Source organism: Ruditapes philippinarum, unplaced genomic scaffold (genome assembly GCF_026571515.1).
Source record: "Ruditapes philippinarum isolate M1 unplaced genomic scaffold, ASM2657151v2 ctg2047_1_1_1_1, whole genome shotgun sequence".
NCBI lineage: Eukaryota > Metazoa > Mollusca > Bivalvia > Venerida > Veneridae > Ruditapes > Ruditapes philippinarum.
Genome location: NW_026858498.1, coordinates 44,152 through 65,448, shown reverse-complemented (window position 1 = coordinate 65,448; position 21,297 = coordinate 44,152). Strand labels below are relative to the sequence as shown.

At 33.7% G+C, this 21,297-nt stretch overlaps 1 protein-coding gene across 2 annotated transcripts in view; it reads right to left on the bottom strand.

Annotated features, from left to right (window-relative positions):
• Positions 1-20,957, bottom strand: part of LOC132753355 (tropomyosin-like) — a 46,349-nt gene extending 25,392 nt beyond the window's left edge. Inside the window, exons 1-4 of one of the 2 annotated variants that reach the window (XM_060743813.1) lie at positions 20,618-20,957; positions 5,084-5,267; positions 3,996-4,073; positions 30-142 (exon numbers count right to left, since the gene is read on the bottom strand). In XM_060743813.1, coding sequence (XP_060599796.1) covers positions 30-142; positions 3,996-4,073; positions 5,084-5,173 — 281 coding nt within the window. In that variant the 5' untranslated portion in view covers positions 5,174-5,267; positions 20,618-20,957. The remainder of the gene's footprint in view (positions 1-29; positions 143-3,995; positions 4,074-5,083; positions 5,268-20,617) is intronic. The other variant, XM_060743814.1, reaches the window with a different exon arrangement.
• Between the last annotated feature and the right edge of the window lie 340 nt (positions 20,958-21,297).

Sequence of the window (21,297 nt, the reverse complement as noted above, 5' to 3'; positions counted from 1 at the left end):
CTTTTCAAACAAACAAAGTTCAACTATACCTGACATCCTCAAACTGGGCTTGCACCTCCTTTAAATTTTTCCGGGCCTCAACGAGGGCACTCTGTGTCACTTCAAGGGCACTCTGTGTGGCTTTCAACTCAGCTGACCTTTCCTGAAACAATTGTAAATACATTGTATATAGAGGATATTTAAGTTTTTCTATAAATACAGGATTTATTTTCATCGAGTGGTATGAAAATAATATTTCAAGAGTGGCAGTAGCCATAAGTAAAACATGATAATTGCCATAACACATGATGAAAATAAATCCAGACCTGTATCTAAAAAAACAACTTGAATTTTCTGTTTATTATATAGATTTTTCTTAAGTTTAAGTATTGGCTGAATTAAGAAGAAAGTAGTCTGGCAAGACGCAAGTGAAAATACAGAAATTATGTTTCACTGCAGTTAAAAATATATCTTTACAGTGAAAATATGGAAAAAGCGTATATAATAAATTCAATTTTTTATAATTGACAACTTTATTATTGAATATTTTGTAATGTTCAGTCATGCATGTGTCAAACATTTTAACCAAGTTCAACAGAAAATGCAGTTTCATAAAGTTTGTCTGCTTCACACAAAATATTAATCATTTCATTTCAGTTCATCATTAAAATTTTAAGCAGACATATAGGAAATGTTAATTACATTAATTATACATATTTCATGAATTGATGTACATGTAATATATGTTAGTAATAAACATCTCAAAAATTTTAATTTATTGTCAAAAATGCGTAAGAAAGAAAAAGACATTAAAAACTCAAGGGATGAGTATAATTATAATAAGAACATTGATTGTTTACACAACTCATTATTAGGCCTTTCATAGCCTTATCGAACCTTGTTTAGCATTGTGGAACATTGATGAGCATTGTGGAACAGTCTTAAGCATTGTGGAACATGGTGGAGCATTGTGGAGCATGGTGGAATATTGTTGAACATGATGGAGCATTTTAGAACATGGTGGAATATTGTTGAACATGTTGTGGAACATTGTTGAGCATTTTGGAAAATTTTATCAATGCAATTTTAATCTTATTGAGAATAAATAGCACTAAATTAAACATAGACTAAGATTTGAAATAAAGGATATATGTATGATGTAAAAACAAATTATAATGTGTCATATGATGTCAGATATAAAGTCAATTAACTTTATGATGTCAGGTGAATAACATCTCTCACAGATATTCTTCAACATAATTATCCCAATTAACTTTATTTTGTGTGAGCATTCTAGATGAGAACAGTGCAAAATTATCGAACAATATGCTCAAAGTTCTTTGCACCTTGAGTATGCATTTCAATGTCCCAATTCCAAGACATACAATGAAAAAATGTTTTGGGGGAGAGTACAATATAAATTGCTATCGGATTTGATAATGTCTGCAAAATTGTGACTGTTTTTATTTACTCGATTTCATCAGCTGATATATGAATTAAGTGTAGGACAAAAGCCCTCCCTGTCAAAAGCCCTCCCGTCAAAAAGTGACAAGGTGGACAAAAGCCCTCCCGTAAAAATAACAGGGTGGACATAAGCCCTCCCCCTGTAAAAATGACTTGGCGGACAAAAGCCCTCCTGTGAAAATAATAGGGCGGACAAAAGCCATCCCGCAGCAAATACATATATGTAAGTTGAATAGTTAATATTTTCATTTCAATGCACTCAACATATTAAATTTGTAATCATGGATATTTTTGTTTTCCATTGGCGTAAGCGTGTTTGCATGAGCTTCAGCGCATTCCTGACTGGCATCTGAATAATTAGTGCTAAACTCTGTTAGTGCATATTCAATCACGAAGATATGAACGATTGCTCCTCACGAAGATATGAATGATAATGTAAAGTTAAGATTAATAGAGAATAAATGATGAAAAGAAGTTAAAATGATCTAACTTGAAAGTTAAAGACATATATAATGTGCCTTGTCATGAGTCAATTACTGTTAAAATTTACTTTGTTTTTAACGGCATTTGTGTAAAAAGTTACCATGTTAAACATTTCTGGAAGGTATATTCAGATTAAAAGGTGGCTCTAGCTCATATAAATACTTAGGCCAATTGAAAACAGCAACAAATATATAATTATGTAATAATTTCAATTAAATGTCGAGTGCATTGAAAAAACACAGGTATTCAACATACATATTTATTTTTGTTACGGGAGGGCTTTTGTCCGCCTTGTCAATTTCACGTGAGGGCTTTTGTCCGCCCAGTCATTTTAATGGGAGGGCTTTTGTCCGCCCTGTCATTTTCACGGGAGGGCTCTTGTCCGCCTTGTCATTTTCATGGCAGGGCTTTTGTCCGCCTTGTCATTTTTTGACGGGAGGGCTTTTGTCCGGAGGGCTTTTGTCCGTTTACCATATGGAATATTTTACTTGAAGTTATATCTGACATGATTGTGACTGCATTCACGTACATAATGTCATGTTTTAGATAATTGTGACTGCATTCATTTACATAATGTCATATTTAAGATAATTGTGACTACATTCACTTACATAATGTCATGTTTTAGATAATTCTGACTACATTCACTTACATAATGTCATGTTTTAGATAATTCTGACTGCATTCATTTACATAATGTAATGTTTTAGAAAATTCTGACTGCATTCATTTACATAATGTCATGTTTTAGATAATTGTGACTGCATTCATTTACATAATGTCATATTTAAGATAATTGTGACTACATTCACTTACATAATGTCATGTTTTAGATAATTGTGACTGCATTTATTTGCATAATTTCATGTTTAAGATAATTTAGATAATTGTGACTGCATTCATTTACATAATGTCATGTCAATTTTCCTTTCTTTAAATATTGAGCAAACTTGGCAGTACTACAGCTGATCATTCATTCATTTTGTTGAACTAAGTTGAAGCAACTTACCATTACAGAATTCAATATTCCTTTCAACAAGATAAAAGTAATTACAATAGGTTGCTATGGAAATCAGTATTGTCATTCAATGAAGTTTGTTATTTTAAACTAGTGCACCTTAACTTAATACTCATTAATGGAATGAAAATTCAATAAAGAACAGTAATATCTATTAACTCTTATTCTGCAAGAACAGGAAAAAAATTGCCTTTGATCAAGGCTGGCCTGTACATCAGGGCAGCCTGACCAGGCTTTATATATATTGTTTGGTGACAATTTTTAGTACATTTTTAGTTTACATTGAACACCCTTAAACATTGAATGTACTGTTCCGAATTCAAAGCTGGGCTAATCCATTATACAAAAACAGCAGGTCAAAGGGTTAATTCTTTGTATATATGACAGCTGCCATAATTACCCGTCTATGTCATATGTTTACAGTCTGCTTATATTTTAAATTTAACAAAAAAATCACAATTCTTGGTTACGTACTAGGCTCGTGCTGAATTTAGAACACTGTCCATACAAAGGTTAAGGGATTTCAATATCAAAATACAAAAACTAAGCTACCAACAGTATAGACCCTGGTTAGACTGGCGGATATGTGCAGGCTGACTTGGCTATAAAGTGGTGACAAAGGATAACAACATTTGGTCCTAGTAGGGTAATGGGTAAGGTCAAAACTTGGTATTTGTCTATAAAACTTTATGTGAATGTCTGTGTACTTGTTAGTGACCTACAATTATGGCCCTTAGGACAAATGTTGAATCTTCAGTGAATACCATGAGCTGTTGTTGAGAGGGCCGGGACTTGCTTATAAAAATTTCAAAATTCAGTAAAGATTTTAATTCAGTAAAGATTCATTGCAGAATAGTTTTTCTTGGGAATAGAAATATAGTAAAGATCCGCATGACTTGTGAATAATGTTGAATTTCAAGCAGATTCCTACTACGATAAATGAAAATTACAGATTTAAAAAGCTTGCAAGCAAAACAACTATGACCTTTATGCTTAGGTAAAAGAAAGACAGCTGAACACAAGGCTCTACTAGATAAGAAAAACAATTTACCTTTTCTTCATCTGACAGACTTTTACCACCACCAACACCACCATTTATGTTTGGTCTGTCCCCTTTGTCATATAAAGTCTAGAGGAAAAGATAGTGTCCTTTTAAACATGAATTCATATTAATAATGAAAATATATGGAAAACTTATGCATTCTGCTTTTCCCTGTCCTAATATTTAAAATCTTTTTAGAAATTTTTTAAAAGAATCCACTTTGTTTATTTTTCCCCCTCTTAATACAGTAGTTTTAGCTTTAAAAAAAACAACTGCTTTACCTCTTTTATAACAATATGAATTTGCTTGTTTGTTTGATTAGGTTTTATGTCGCATCAACACAGTATAAGTCATATGGCGACATTCCAGAATTACTGGTGGAGGAAGACCTCAGATGCCCTTCCGTTCATTATTTTCGACAAATGGGCACCTGAGTAGAACCACCGAAGTTCCGTAAGCTAGCTGGATAGCTTCCTGAGAATCCAAAGTCCCTGTCGGGATGCGAACCCACAGCGGTGAGGGGCAAGTGGTTTGAAGTCAAAGACCTAAACCACTCTGCCAATTGCCATGCACGCCCCAACAATAAGAATGATATACATAAATAATACTTATGGAGAACTCTTTGCTTCTGAAATAATTAAAAAACAAAAAGATGAGATTCTAAATTTTGCAAAAAAATATCGGATAACTTAACACCATTTACTATATTAATAAATAATGATATCTGTCATATGTTGCATTCCAATTGAAATATCCATCACATGGGGACCAGTCCATTTGGCGGAAATGAGGTAATGGCAAACATATGTCAGATATTTTTTCTTGCGTATTCTACCAAATTCTATTATATTTTAAACTCTTTACCTTAATTAAACAATTTAGCATGTAAATTTATGTCATTACACCTGAGTAACTATTTACACTAGGGTATGAAATTACAACTTCATTATTATGTTATCCTAAGCATGCTATTGTACAACACGCGACTCTGATCTAGCACACACCCCATGCTTAAGATGAAATTTCCAGCATAGGTAAAACTAATGGAAACACTACTCTGATATGCAAGAAAAACATAAGTTTTCACACAAACAAACCTTTGGTGACTGTGTGAGGGTAAGATATGTGCGTGTTGGAGAGCGTTCACGTCCTGGCGACATTGACTTTGCTCTACGTTCACGTTCCATCTCACGTCGTATTTTGTCCGACTCTCTCGCAATCTGTCTACGTGTCTCCGCATCTGTGCCCTCGTCTTGTATAACTGGTGTACTCCTTGGACTTCTGTTAACATACACAAACAAACATGATATAATAAATTTTACTTAAAACATGATTGTAATGATACTAATTTAAGTATTTTTATACCCCCGCACAACAAAGTTGTAAGGGGGGTATACTGGAATCAGCTTGTCCGTCCGTCCGGCTGTCCGTCCGTCGGTTTTTTTCTTGTCCGCCCAATAACTTAAGATTCCTTTGACCCTTAGTCTTCATATTTGGCATGGAGGTTAGTCATGATTAGTAGATGACCCCTATTGATTTTGAGGTCACTAGGTCAAAGGTCAAGGTCACAGGGGCCTTGACTTCAAAAAGCTTGTCCACCCAATAACTTAAGATTCCTTTGACCTACAGTCTTCATATTTGGCATGGAGGTTAGTCATGATTAGTAGATGACCCCTATTGATTTTGAGGTCACCAGGTCAAAGGTCAAGGTCACAGGGGCCTTGACTTCAAAAAGCTTGTCCGACCAATAACTTAAGATTCCTTTGACCTACAGTTGTCATATTTGGCATGGAGGTTAGTCATGATTAGTAGCTGACCCCTATTGATTTTGAGGTCACCAGGTCAAAGGTCAAGGTCACAGGGGCCTTGACTTCAAAAAGCTTGTCCGCCCAATAACTTAAGATTCCTTTGACCCACAGTCTTCATATTTGGCATGGAGATTAATCATGATTAGTAGATGACCCCTATTGATTTTGAGGTCACCAGGTCAAAGGTCAAGGTAACAGGGGCCTTGACTTCAAAAAGCTTGTCCGCCCAATAACTTAAGATTCCTTTGACCCACAGTCTTCATATTTGGCATGGAGGCTAGTCATGATAAGTAGATGACCCCTATTGATTTTGAGGTCACCAGGTCAAAGGTCAAGGTCACAGGGGCCTTGACTTCAAAAAGCTTGTCCGCCCAATAACTTAAGATTCCTTTGACCCATAGTCTTCATATTTGGCATGGAGGTTAGTCATGATTAGTAGATGACCCCTATTGACTTTGAGGTCACCAGGTCAAAGGTCAAGATCACAGGGGCCTTGACTTCAAAAAGCTTGTCCGCCCTATAACTTAAGATTCCTTTGACCCACAGTCTTCATATTTGGCATGGAGACTGGTCATGATTAGTAGATGACCCCTATTGTTTTTGAGGTCACTGGATCTAAGGTCAAGGTCATAGGGACTTTGACTTCAAAAAGTTTGTCCACCCATTAACTTAAGATTCCTTTGACCCACAGTCTTCATATTTGGCATGGATGTTGATCATGACGATAAGGTGTCCCCTATTGATTTTGAGGTCACTGGGTCAAAGGTCAAGGTCACAGGGACCTTGACAAAAAAAAGAAGCTTTTCTTCTCAATTGCTAAAGAATGTCCTGTCCGCAATGTATTGATTTTGACATTTTCACATTTGAAGCATGAAGAATACATAACTTAGCAATGCACTGGCTTAGTAACCTCAGATTTGGCAGGGAGGTTGTCCTTGAGCTCTAAATGGCCACTGTTGATTCTGACAAAGTGGTATGCGGGGGTATTCACGCCATGATAGTGGCAGTTCTAGTTTTTTTAAGTTTTCTCTTCATTGAAATAAGATATAAAAAAAATTAAATAAAATCATATCATGTGAGCCTCTGGTGAACATATAATTGTTTTATTAAACGAATTCTACAAATTTAGTATTTAATCAGTACATAAATATACAAATATTATTTCAATTTAAAACAAATTCAATTACTAGTATTTAAAAAACAATGATTAAATATCAATCAATCAATCAATGAGTCGTATCAAGCAAGTTTGCTCCATCAATGTAAAGTAAAACTTAAAAATACTTATCTTATATCATGCTAACTGGAGACATGTTGATTTTTTGTGTCATTAAATGTTGGAATTCATAGTTAACATTTTCTTATTGCCAAAAAATTGTTGTGTAACTTAATATAAAGTTTTGACATTGACTATTTGACTATATTATATGATCATTTTTTTATACGTAATGTGCATGCATGGGCATACCACAGGTATGTGGCAATATCAGTGTTTGGACATTCCACCCCACCCTGCCCCTGGACCCCTATTACAACTATTACAACCCTGAAAAAAAATAATTCAACACTCTATTAGGCTTACTTCAAGATACCAAATACAAAATCACCAATAAAATTATATAAAAAAAAAAATTCCACAATCAAAATTGTGGCAATAGACAGGTGGATCTATTACCATAATTTTGATAGTGATTTTTTTTTTTTATAATAATTCTTATGGGTTGTTTTGTATTTGGTATCTTATAGTAACCCTTAAAGTGTTGTATTATTTTTTTCAGGGTTGTAATAGGGGTCCAGGGACAGGGTGGGGTGAGGTGTCCAAACACTGATACTGCCACCAGTGTGGGGTATACTGCTGGGATGTATTCTGAAATAAACTCTAACTAATGTACATGTAGTACCATTCCTTTCATATTTTTTTTCCTTACATTTCGAATCTCATAATACATAACTAATTTCAGTTCCTACTTGCAATTAAGCTACCCAATTACTTAATTAAAGCTACATGGTTCTTTTTTCACTAATCTAATTACATAATAATAATAATAATATTAATAATTATAATAATAATAAAAATAACAAGAGGGCCATGATGGCCCTGAGGTCGCTCACCTGTATATAGCCCCCCCCTTAACCCAAGGGCTTAATTTATTTGTTTATTTGAACAGACTTGGTAGACACACATAAGATGTTTCATGCTAAACATCTAAGTTCTAGCTCATTGGGTTTTTTAAAAGAAGATTTTTTAAGTTTTTACTATACACATATAGTTAAAAACAATGACACCCCTGGGGCAGGGCCAGTTTTGACCCCAGGGCTTTTATTTGAACAAACTTTGTAGATATTTAATAAAAGATGTTTCATGCTAAATACCTAAACTCTAGCTATTTGGGTTTTTTCAAAGATTTTTAAGTTTTTGCTATACACATATAAGGAAAATCAATGACCCCCGGGGCGGGGCTAATTTTGACCCCGGGGCTTTTATTTGAACAAACTTGGTAGACACTCACTAGAAGATGTTTCATGCCAAATATCTTAGCTCTAGCTCTTTGAGTTCTTTAAAAGAAGATTTTTAAGTTTTTACTATATGCATATAGGGAAAATCAATGACCCCCTGGGGCGGGGCCAATTTTGACCCCAGGGCTTTTATTTGAACAAACTTGGTAGACACTCACTAGAAGATGTTTCATGCCAAATATCTTTGCTCTAGCTCTTTGGGTTCTTTAAAAGAAGATTTTTTAAGTTTTTACTATATGCATATAGGGAAAATCAATGACCCCCTGGGGCGGGGCCAATTTTGACCCCAGGGCTTTTATTTGAACAAACTTGGTAGACACTCACTAGAAGATGTTTCATGCCAAATATCTAAGCTCTAGCTCTTTGGGTTCTTTAAAAGAAGATTTTTAAAGTTTTTACTATATGCATATAGGGAAAAATCAATGACCCCCTGGGGCGGGGCCAATTTTATTTGAACAAACTTGGTAGACACTCACTAGAAGATGTTTCATGCCAAATATCTAAGCTCTAGCTCTTAGGGTTGTTTAAAAGAAGATATTTAAAAATTTTTCTTTCGGTTGCCATGGCAACCAGAGTTCTGCATGGAATTAAATTCTTTGAACAATTTTTAAAGGTGACCACCAAAGGAACATTCCTGTGAAGTATGGATGAAATTGGCTTAGTGGTTTATGAGGAGATGTCATTTAAAGCAAAAGTTTACGGACGGACGGACGACAGACGAAAAGCGATCACAAAAGCTCACCCAGTCACTTTGTGACAGGTGAGCTAATAATAATAATAATCATCATCATCTTCATCATCATAATAATGATGATAATAATAATAATAACAACAATAATAATCATAATAACCATCATAATAATAATAATAATAAAAAATAATTTGAGATATTATCACAAATCAAACTGATAATATTCACAAATGTACTGATAATATTTACAAATATACTGATAATATTCACAAATGAAACTGATAATATTCACAATGAAACTGATAATGATCACAAGTAAACTGATAATATTCAGAAATGAACCTTTTTTGCATAATAATTTCAAAAGCCATAACTCTTTCTCATGCATGATAATTCAAGGGCCATTACCTATTATTCTTTTGCATAAAGAGTCTATGGCTATAGTTCTTTTTCTCGAATAACAAGTAAAAAAGGCCTTAACTCACTTTTAGCATAACAAATTAACAAATCAAGGTCATAACTCTTTCTAAAGCATAACATATCAAAGGTAATAACTTTTATTTTAGCATAGTAAATCTAGGGTCATAACTCTTTAACATAGCAAGTCGAGGGACATTCTTTAGCATAATAATTGAAATGTCATATGTTTTCTTTAGCTTAATAGTTTAAGGGCATAAACTCTTCTTTAGCATATCAAGTCAAAGGTCATAACTCTTTCTTTAGCATAACAAATCAAAGGCCACAACTAATTTTTAGCATAACAAATTAAAGGCCATATCTCTTTCTTTCACATAACAAATTAAAGGTCATAACTCTTTGATCACATAACAAGTCAAAATCTATAACTCTTCTTTTGCAGCTAAACTCTTTCATAAGCTTAAAAACTCATTTTAAGCATAATAAGTAAAGGGACATAACTCTTTCTTTAGCATAACAAGTCAAAGGCCATAAATATTCTAAAGCATAACAGTTAAAAGTAATAACTGTCATTAGCATAACAATTCAAGGGCCATAACTCTGTCATTATAAAGTTTATTACAAAATAAAAGAGAATTGAATTTCAGAAGGTCATGACCTTGAAATTAAAGTTTAAAAACCAAAAGTGAATCCTCATCTCAAGGATGCTGTTGAAGACTTTTGTTTGAATTTCAGGGTTACCAAGCACTGAACTTTAATATAGATAACTGTTAAGTTTATAATTTCAGAGAAAATCTTCATCAATCTGACTTAAGTTCAGATCTACTTATTTTTTTTATGTGATGTTTCGCCTTTTTTTATAATAGGATTTCCCGATAAAGCTATTTTTAGCCATGCGATCAAGCCTCTTTTTACATAGACATTAGAGGAAGTTTTTATCCATGGAATTTAAGCAAATTGTTGATTTTTGTTTGAATAAAAATGTTTGAAGTAAATTTTAACAAATTAACTTGAAATAATAGAGTTAAATTTTAATGGCAATGATTTTTTTGCCCGTTTACCTGTCGGCTATATAATGGACAATACCATGTTTGTTCTCGAAATCATGAAAATTACCTGCTCAGCATTGGTTTAGACTCAGGGTTAAAATTAGAAACCACAGCACTTTCAAAATTATGAAAGCTTGCCAATGATTGGCTGTGTGAAAGCTCACCCACCGGAAATTATTTTGTAATTTATGGTCATGGTCAGATCTAAAAGCAGAGCATTATTTATAGCTGATTTTAATCAAATCAGAATCTTCATATAATTTTACTTCATTAACTTGTAAAGAAATAAATTACCAAGCAATATTATACCTCATTTGCATACGCCCTTCTTTATTTAATATGACGTCATCCGGTCCATAAACCGCATACAGACCGAGGGCGGTCCATAATTCTTATATGGACCGAATGACGTCATATTAAATATAGAAGGGCGCATGCAAATGAGGTATACTATTTTATCTTGTTGTTAAATGAGTCTTTTTACTAAATTTATTGTTTTGCTTCAGATAAATTTATTACATGTTGACCAAAAGTCATGATTTGTCTTTAAATTGATTATAAATTTCATTTATACAGTTTGTGAAAATCTGAAAGTTCGGGGTTTTTTTTGCCTGTTTAATTTGATTAACAAAACTTGAGTAACAAAAGAAAAGCATGATTTTTTTTTGCTGTATCGCTTGAAAATAATGATAAAAAATTCGACTAGGGTTTGATATATTTCACACACTGAACAAATAACTTTTTATTTGAAAGCAAATTATAGTAAAAATGACAGCAACAAAATGGATGAAAAATTTAGATTCGGTATAATATAACAAATAAAACATGGCCTTTCGGGCAAAATGCAAGTTTACGGACTGGTTGGTCAGACCTCAGAAGGTATATGACCCTCAGCTGCGCTTCGGGCCATATACCTTCCTCAGTCTGACCAACCAGTCCGTAAACTTGCATATTGCCCTCAAGGCCATGTTTTATTTGTTAAATATAGCATTCATTTTATTCAAACTTCATAGCAGTATTTAACAAAAACCTGCAGATCATTTCTTCAATAAATTTTAAAAAATACATTTTGCATTTTACATAATATCAAATAAAAACAAAAACAACAACAGCAACACACTTTTTAAGATATAGTCATGTATAACATAATTCCAAAAAAAATAACTATAAAAAGGCACTAAACATCTGTTTACAAACAGTAATTTATCACTACATTTAAGAATTGTCTATCATTATTCACCAATAGCTTGGCAAGTGCGGGTTGTTTTTTTTAAAGCCTGATACAAATAAACTTTTACTGTTATAGCTTCACAGTGCACTACAATTCACAATCAATTTTTAACATGTTTCACTTTTTTTTCAAATGTGAAACTGTTAAAGTTTGTTTTTACCCTTCCCATCCTCCCCCACCTTCAGCATGGAAAACCAAAAATATAACATATTCTAAATTCCAGAGTATGTCTATTGAAATTAACATCATATACTTTGATACATAAAAACAAATGATCTATGGAAAGATCAAATTAGTATTGGCAAGTTCAGAAACAACAAGAGCTGTCACAGGAGACGGGGAAGCTCGACTAATAAAATACTGGACGCAGTAAGGAGGACAAAACTATGGAAGAAAAATCAATTATGTATTAAGTTATAGTAAAAAAACATTTGTTACCATTAATTCCAAGATCAAAGGGAATAATTCTAGAAATAGTCACACTAGAGTTATGAACCTTATCACACAACATGTGTGTAATGATAAGAAATATATATTTGAAGTTTGAAGTAGATACCTTAAAAAGTAAAGAAGTTATAATATTTCTTAAAGAAAATCCTAAGTTCAAAGAGAGATAAATCTGTAAATATTGCTTCAAGAGTTATGAACATTGTCACATAAAAAGGAATAAGTATTTGAAGTTTGAGGTAGATACCTTTTAATCTAAACAAGAGGGCCATGATGGCCCTAGATCGCTCACCTGACCCATCAAACTCATCCAAACAATTACCTAGACAAGCATTCTGACCAAGTCTCATGACAGGTGAGTCAAAAATGTGACCACTACAGTGTTAACAAGGATTATCCATATTTGAGCAGTGTGACCTAGTTTTTTACCCAGGTGACCGATATTCAAACTTGACCTAGAAATCATCAAAAAAAAACTTTCAGATCAACTTCCAGGATATTAAGATCAAAACAGAAGCCACTAAAGTGTTAACAAGGTTTTTCTATTTTTAGCTCTGGTGACCTTGTTTCACATGCGATTTCGAACTCATCCGAGCAATTACCTAGACAAGCATCCTGACCAAGTTTGATGATAATTGAGTCGAAAATGTGACCACTAGAATGTTAACAAGGTTTTTCCATATTTGGGCAGTGTGACCTAGTTTTTCATCCAAGGTGACCCATGTTCGAACTTGACTTAGAAATCATCAAAACTAACAACTTTCAGACCAATTTACCGAATATTTGGATCACAACAGTAGCCACTAAAGTGTTAACAAGATTTTTCTATTTTTAGCTCCTGTGGCCTAGTTTTTTCAACCGAGATGACCCATGTTCAATTTAATCCCAGCAATGACCTAGACAAGTTTCCTGACCAAGTTTGATGACAATTAAGTCAAAATTGTGACCACTAGAGTGTTAACAAGGTTTTTCAATTTTTAGCTCTTGTGACCTAGTTTTTCATCCAAGTTGATCCATGTTCGAACTCATCCGAGCAAGTACCTAGACAAGCATTCTGATCAAGTTTGATGACACTTGTGTCAAAAATGTGACCGCTAGAGTGTTAACAAGATTTTTCTATTTTTAGCTCCTGTGACCTAGTTTTTCATCTGAGACGACCCATGTTCGAACTCATTCAAGCTATCACCTAGACAAGCATCCTGACCAAGTTTGATGATGATTGAGGCAAAAATGTGACCGCTAGAGTGCTAACAAGGTTTTTCTATTTTTAGCTCTGGTGACCTACTTTTTCATTCGAGATGACCCATGTTCGAACTCATCCGAGCTATCAACTAGACAAGCATCCTGACCAAGTTTGATGATGATTGAGGCAAAAATGTGACCGCTAGAGTATTAATAAGGTTTTACTATTTTTAGCTCCGGTGACCTAGTTTTTCATCCAGGATGACCCATGTTCAAACTCATCCAAGCTATCACCTAGACAAACATCTTGACCAAGTTTGATGATGATTGACGCAAAAATGTGACCGCTAGAGTGTTAACAAGGTTTTTCTATTTTAAGCTCCGGTGACCTACTTTTTCATTCGAGATGACCCATGTTGGAACTCATCCAAGCTATCACCTAGACAAACATCCTGACCAAGTTTGATGATGATTAAGGCAAAATTGTGACCTGTAGAGTGTTAACAAGGTTTTTCTATTTTTAGCTATTGTGACCTAGTTTTTCATCCGAGATGACCCATGTTCAAATTCATATGAGCTATCAACTAGATAAGCATCCTGACCAAGTTTGATGATGATTGAGGCAAAAATGTGACCGCTGAAGTGTTAACAAGGTTTTTCTATTTTTAGCTCCGTTGACCTAGTTTTTCATCCGAGATGACCCATGTTCAAACTCATCTGAGCTATCACCTAGACAAGCATCCTGACCAAGTTTGATGATGATTGATGCAAAAATGTGACCGCTAGTGTTAACAAGGTTTTTCTATTTTTAGCTCTTGTGACCTAGTTTTTCATCCGAGATGACCCATGTTCGAACTCATCCGAGCTATCAACTAGATAAGCATCCTGACCAAGTTTGATGATGATTGAGGCAAAAATGCGACCGCTAGAGTGTAAACAACTAAATGTGAATGGACAATCTTCGATCCTAAAAGCTCACCCTGAGCATGCTCAGGTGAGCTAAAAAGTTATAGTAAAAAATAATATTTTTTAAGGAAAATTCTAAGTTCAAGGGGAGATAAATCTGAAAATATTGGTCCTAGAGTTATGAACCTTGTCACATAAGATGGGGATGATGATAACGTACATATACCGTATTGTTTCTATTTATAGCCCCCCTTCTAATTAGCGCCCCCTGGGTGAAAAATGAAAAACAATTCTTACCTGTCTTGAAAATTTTAATATCCGCGAAGTGTATTTAAAAAATAAACAGAAAAAAAACTAACTGTTGTAACTTCCAAGTAACATTCAACTTCCAGTTTGAATGCATTCGTGTACGTTTTCTTAGAAGTGCAACCTTCCATTGTGTATTGATTAAATCATAAAATCAAAATCAACACAGGTAAACTGATGCTGTTATGTCATAATTTCCGCCAGAGCAGGAAAAATCAATACTTGACAAAGTTTATCTGGGTCAGCGGACTACTGTATTGTCTACAATAATTTTGTGCTGCTTATTTATGCACGTGAACAAGGGGTTTATAGGACGAAAATAGTTGGGAGATTTTTAGATATTTTTTAACATAAAATTAATTTTCATTTTATGCAAATGTGCTTCTAATTAACGCCCTCCGTTTCCGTTTTTGCAATGCCCCGGGGGCGATAAATGGAAACAATACGGTATTTGAAGTATGAGGTTGATCCCTTAACAAATAAAGAAGTAACAGTAAAAAATAGTATTTTTTGAGGAAAATTCTAAGTTCAAGGGGGATAAATCTGAAAATATGGGTGCTAGAGTTATGAACCTTGTCACATAAGATGGGGATGATGATAAGGTACATATATTTGAAGTATGAGGTTGATCCCTTAACAAATAAAGAAGTAACAGGAAAAAAAGTATTTTTTGAGGAAAATTCTAAGTTCAAGGGGAGATAAATCTGAAAATATTGGTGCTAGAGTTATGAACCTTGTCACATAAGATGGGGATGATGATAAGGTACATATATTTGAAGTATGAGGTTGATCCCTTAACAAATAAAGAAGTAACAGTAAAAAATAGTATTTTTTGAGGAAAATTCTAAGTTCAAGGGGAGATAAATCTGAAAATTGGTGCTAGAGTTATGAACCTTGTCACATAAGATGTGGTTGATGATAAGGAACATATATTTGAAGTTTGAAGTTGATACCTTAAGAAATGACAAAGTTATAGTGAAAAATATTTTACTGCACCAACACTTTAATCTGAAATCTGGACGCGGACGCCGACTCCGGGGCAAGTAGGACAGCTCTCCATATATTTCGTATAGTCGAGCTAAAAATTTAAGTTATGCCTATATTTTTCTTTAGCTAAAACATGACATTACTATGTAAACTAGTGCTGTTCATAAGACAGCATGGATAACTATTCTCAGAGCTCAACTGTAACAAAAGAGGCATTACTAACTGAAAAAGTAACTCAGAGACATGAGAAAGAAGAGAAATTCAATTTTCAGCTTAAGTGACCTAAACCCACTCTACAAAGACAGAGGACATAAAAAATATTTGAAGGTCAAACCTATGATGGTCAAATGTTTGAAGCGAAACTTTAAAGGTCAAACGTTTAAAGGTCAAACATTTGAAGGTCAAACGAGCAACTACAGTCAACTATCGTTATCTCGACATCGCTTTTCTCGATATTTCGTTATTTCGATGAAATTTTGAAAGTCCCGATTTTCTTCCTTCTTTATCTATATTGGAAATATTTGTTAATCTCGATATTTTTATTTCGATATTTTTAGTATCTCGATGTAAAATTTCAGCCCCAACAGTTATTTTCACACTATTATCCTTTGTTTATCTCGACTAATAGTTTTCTTTCATCTGTTCCCTTAAGACGTGTGAAAAACACGAACTAGACGATAATTGCTCAATTGCGCGTGTCATAATGATGATTATGTTTGTAACAAGTTAAGCTGTTTTTATAAAAGTTAATCTATTAAGCGAGTTGATTGACTTACGTCCAAAATGAGTGAATTTCACGTTCTTTATTAATATTCGAACAATGTATGAATTCATTATGACTTTAAATGTAAATGAAATAGTGAAAGTTTAGAAACACAATCGTTGCAAAATTGTTTTAAAACATCCCCACCAAATCAATCAGTGGTTGAACAATCTCGAGAAAGACTAGATAAATAACCAGGGAGGATATCCGGATCAACCACCCCTGAAAACATTGTTTTTCACCATATCGATGTATTACTGAGTAAAACCTCACTATATGTGTTTATCACAACACAAGTTTTTCGCTGGTAAACATCCGCTATTGTTACTTTGTTAAATATTGACTAGGCCTATGAAAACAAGACAGTGGAAATCATAGTTTATTTGACATAAGGTATGCACATGTCTTTTGTAAAATCAGTTTCTGCCGTATTCCAACCCTAATATGTTTATCTCGACATTTCGTTATCTCGATATTTTTTGGTCGGTCCCGATGACTTCGAGATAACGAGAGTCGACTGTATCTATAATAACTTTATATAAGACCAATATTAATTTCCGGGGAACAAAGCTATAGAGATCTTGCTGAATTTCTTAAATGAACTTTTCCAGTCTTCATTTTTGAACTGTCCATTATCAATGAAAATTTGAACTTGGTCAGTAGACAATATAAAGCCTGGCCCTATATTGATTGAAAAGGGCTAATCATGTTTGCTTCCAGCAGGTTAAGGTTGCCCTTTTCAATTTAATTATAGATATGAAAAAAAAGAAAGAGACCCCAATTCATTACAGCTATATCCACTTTAACTTTTCAATAAGATTATTTAATGAAATATCTATTCATTGTATATTTCTAATTTATCACAAGTCTCTAAATTTTCTGAACAAGGATTGGTCCCATGATTCCTGAGCCATATTTTGGTCACAGAATTCAAATCATTTGCAACTCAAAACTGTCAGTTAAATCATATACAGGCAGATATATTTTATTCTGTTATGTGAAGAAGTTTGTGGTTTCCTGAAATAATGCATATAGCTTTCTTTCATCAGTCAGGCCGTAAAACTGACATTTTGACCTTTACAATAATTGAGTAAGACTTTACTTTTTTTTAATTAATCCAATCATAATACTAAATGATTAAAATCACTAACAACTTGAATACCAGAAATTATAACAGCAGTTATACTTAACAAACAATGAATAAATATCTGAGCCACAACATGACAAAACCAACAAAATGCGTTTGCGACCAGCCTGGATTCAGACCAGCCTGCGCCTCCGGGCAGCCTGATCAGGATCCATGCTGTTCGTTTACCAACTCTATTACAAGTAGAGAAACTGAGATCGAACAGCATGGATCCTGATCAGACTGCGCGGATGCGCAGGCTGGTCTGGATCCATGCTGGTCGCAAACGCACTACGTTGGTTTTGTCGTGACATGGCTCAACTATTTAATTTCTGATTTCCTAGTGGTACTAATAATATTCAGGAAATAAAGTTACTATTTTCAAGTGATATCAAGCTTAAAAACATTAGAGCACCACATGCAGTTTTAATGCTCATCCGTAATGATTTTAAACTAAAAAGGGGCATAACTCCAAAAACATTACTTACAGATTATGCCTCTTCAGTCTTGTCTAACATTAGTGCACATTGTCATAAAAAGTATTGAGAATTCCAAGTTTGATTGTTTTCGAAATCTTTGAATAATGGGCTACATTAAAGTTTTTGCATGGCAACAATGAGGCCTCTGACAACAACAACAACACAATTATATCATGATAATAAAAGCTTGACTTTTATTCAAAATAGACAAATTATTAAGCTAATCGATCTTGCATTGTGTCTTTAGCTTGCCTAAATCAATTGGGCGGAAAAACCTTCAATTTCTTTAAATGAAGGGAGCTTATATTCAAAAAACCAAAAAAAGTTAAAAAAAAGTATGTAAATGTTGTCTAAGCTTGAATATTACCTATGTTAAAAAACTTCCTTGTAGCAGCGACAGTTGTTTATACCAAATCATAAGTATTCATGTAAAACAACCTTATTTATGAAGCTGTAATGTGTTAATATCCCCTAAATATCTTAAATGGACTTGTCCATCTCTTTTTCTGAACAAAACCATTCATCATTTTTAGGGAAAATTTTAAAATATGTACTGACTGAATAGCAAACAGTGTAGACTCACGGTGTTGCATATTTTGTGGCCAGACTGCCGCAGGCTTAGTGTAAAGTACATGTATAAAGTATAAAGATAAAGTCAAAATCTGTAACAGTACTCTTCTTTAGCATAACAAGAAAATTCTTTCTTTAGCTTAATAATTAAAAGGTCAAAACCTCTTTTTTAATTAGCATATAAATAAGTCAAGGGCCATAAATAGCAACCCTTAAACCATGTGTAATACTGATGATAATGGTTATATTTTGTGAGATAATCATGCACAGAGTATCATATATATTTATACAAATAGATTTTATCTGGAACTCGGCAAATGTGGGTTTTTCCCAGCTGACAGCTGATCCGTAGGTACAAACTATAACCTTTACCATTATAGCTTCCGCTGCACAAAAGATAAAGGCCTCAACAGACGGTAGGATTTTGAAGTACAACACCAATTAAAACTAAGATGTACAGACAAATCTTAATGTGTGAAGGGTACTATTTCTTGATTTCGGAAACCTTATGTCAAGATGTAAGGGATAGGACATGTTCTATTTTGAAAATCTTGTCCTACCGATTTTTATAGACCTCCCACAATGACAAGTAACAGATAACCAAATTATCTCCTGATAATGGGTGTAATGAATGAAATTCCAGAACAATTAGGGCTAAAAGGTAAACATAGTAGTAAGATGAGGTAAAAATGATGTTGAAAAACTCTTCAGGAGACCCAAAGTTGTGTTATGTTCGAATCCCAAATTATCCCGAAAATGATTATGTCACGGTATTGAATTGTTCTCTAATTAGGGGAGGTAGTTTGTAGGCGACCAGATAGCTTAGTCAGCAGAGCCGCAGTACGGTATTCCGAGGGTCCTAGGTTTGAGTCTTGGTCAGGCTTCACATTAAAAATATATATATATATATATTTTTTTAAATGGAGGTTTTTCAATCATTACTCATGGCGAAAAAAGTATTTAGTGAGTAAAAGTATGTAAAGGATGTTAAGTGGTCCTTTTTAGGGGAAACCTCAGATGATTCTTACAGTGTAGAATTACCCTCTATATGCAAGTGTTATATAGCTTTGAAAATTGTACATTTTATCTCTAATTAGTGCTGTACAGCTAAATCCTACTGTCTGTTGAGGCCTTAAGTCAACCTGTTTCACTTATTTCCAAAGCTGTAACTGTATTACTAACAAATTAGCTGGGAGTAAAGCTATTGGTGTCAGACAGTATAATAGTAATTCTATTACATTTTAATCAATGTTTACAATCAATAATTTGTGTACCATAGGGAAATGTCAGGTAAACTGCAATTAAAGATGCATTCCTCTATAACAGGTATCATATATTAATATATATGTTAATATAACTACCTGTCTATAACAATGTAATAAAAACAAATTATCTGACAAATGCAGGATAAAAAAAGTTCCTTCTTTTACCGAACCCAAAGTGATTAGCCTGATTGAACATAACTGCTTGAACTCAACAAGAACTGTCACAGGAGACAGCGAAAATCGACTAATAAAATACTTGACGCAGTAAGGAGGACAAAACTATGAAAGAAAAATCAATTAAATATAATTATGTATTAAGTTATAGTAAAAAAATAACATTGTTAACATAAATTCCAAGATCAAGGGGAATAATTTTAGAAATAGTCATGCTAGAGTTATGAACCTTGTCACACAACATGTGTGTAATGATAAGAAATATATATTTGAAGTTTGAAGTAGATACCTTAAAAAGTAAAGAAGTTATATTTCTTAAAGAAAATCCTAAGTTCAAAGAAAGATAAATCTGTAAATATTGCTTCAAGAGTTATGAACATTGTCACATGAAATGAAATTGATGATAAGGAATAAGTATTTGAAGTTTGAGGTATATACCTTTAAAACTATATAAATAACACATGGGTTTATGGGTAACAGTAAAAATATCATCCCGAGGAAAATACTGTTACCCGAGGCGTAAAATATCATCCCAAGGAAAATACTGTTACCCGAGGTGTAGCCGAGGGATGATATTTTTAATGTTACTCACAAACCCATGTGTTATTTATTTTATTACCCCGAACAAAAATACTGCGATGATCTGAAATTATCAACTAAATCTAACTGTAACAAAAATAAACCAAGAGTAACAATAACTAAACTGTCCTTACCTTTTAAGTTTTAAGTGTACTTTAGGCCTACTGGTAGACTTCTACTTGAGAAGTTCTCTTTTTCTTTTATTCTTTATGCAAGTGATAATATCTACAAATCATAAACATCAATAGGTCTATATAGATTTAATAAAATAATGACAGATTCCCCTGTGGCTGTGGTTATGATCTGTGAAATCTGATGCTTCTGTTTCCAGAATATTCTAAGCATAGTTTTTGACAAAATAACGATCATATCCTATGTCTGTCCACCATATCAGTAAGGTCTCACTGATTAAAATTGTTATCCTTTGTTGCATGCTTAAATCGTCTGCATGTTCCAGTTTGACACATTTAATTATTTACATTGCAAGTACTTCCGTTGAAAACGGATGTTCACTTTTTGACTATTCAACAAAAAGATATTCTATACACGAAAAGCACACCAGGGCACAGGTGCTTTAAAGTTAAATACTTTTCAAGATAATCAGCAGAAACCATTTTGACATTTAATGCCCCTGTGACCTTGACCTTAGACCTAGTGACCCCAAAATCAATAGAGGTCATCTTCTTGTTATGATCAATCACTATGTGAAATATGAAGACTTTGTGATGAATTCTTTTCAAGATAATCAGTGGAAACCATTCTGACATTTAAGGCTCCTGTGACCTTGACCTTTGACCTAATGACCCAAAAATCA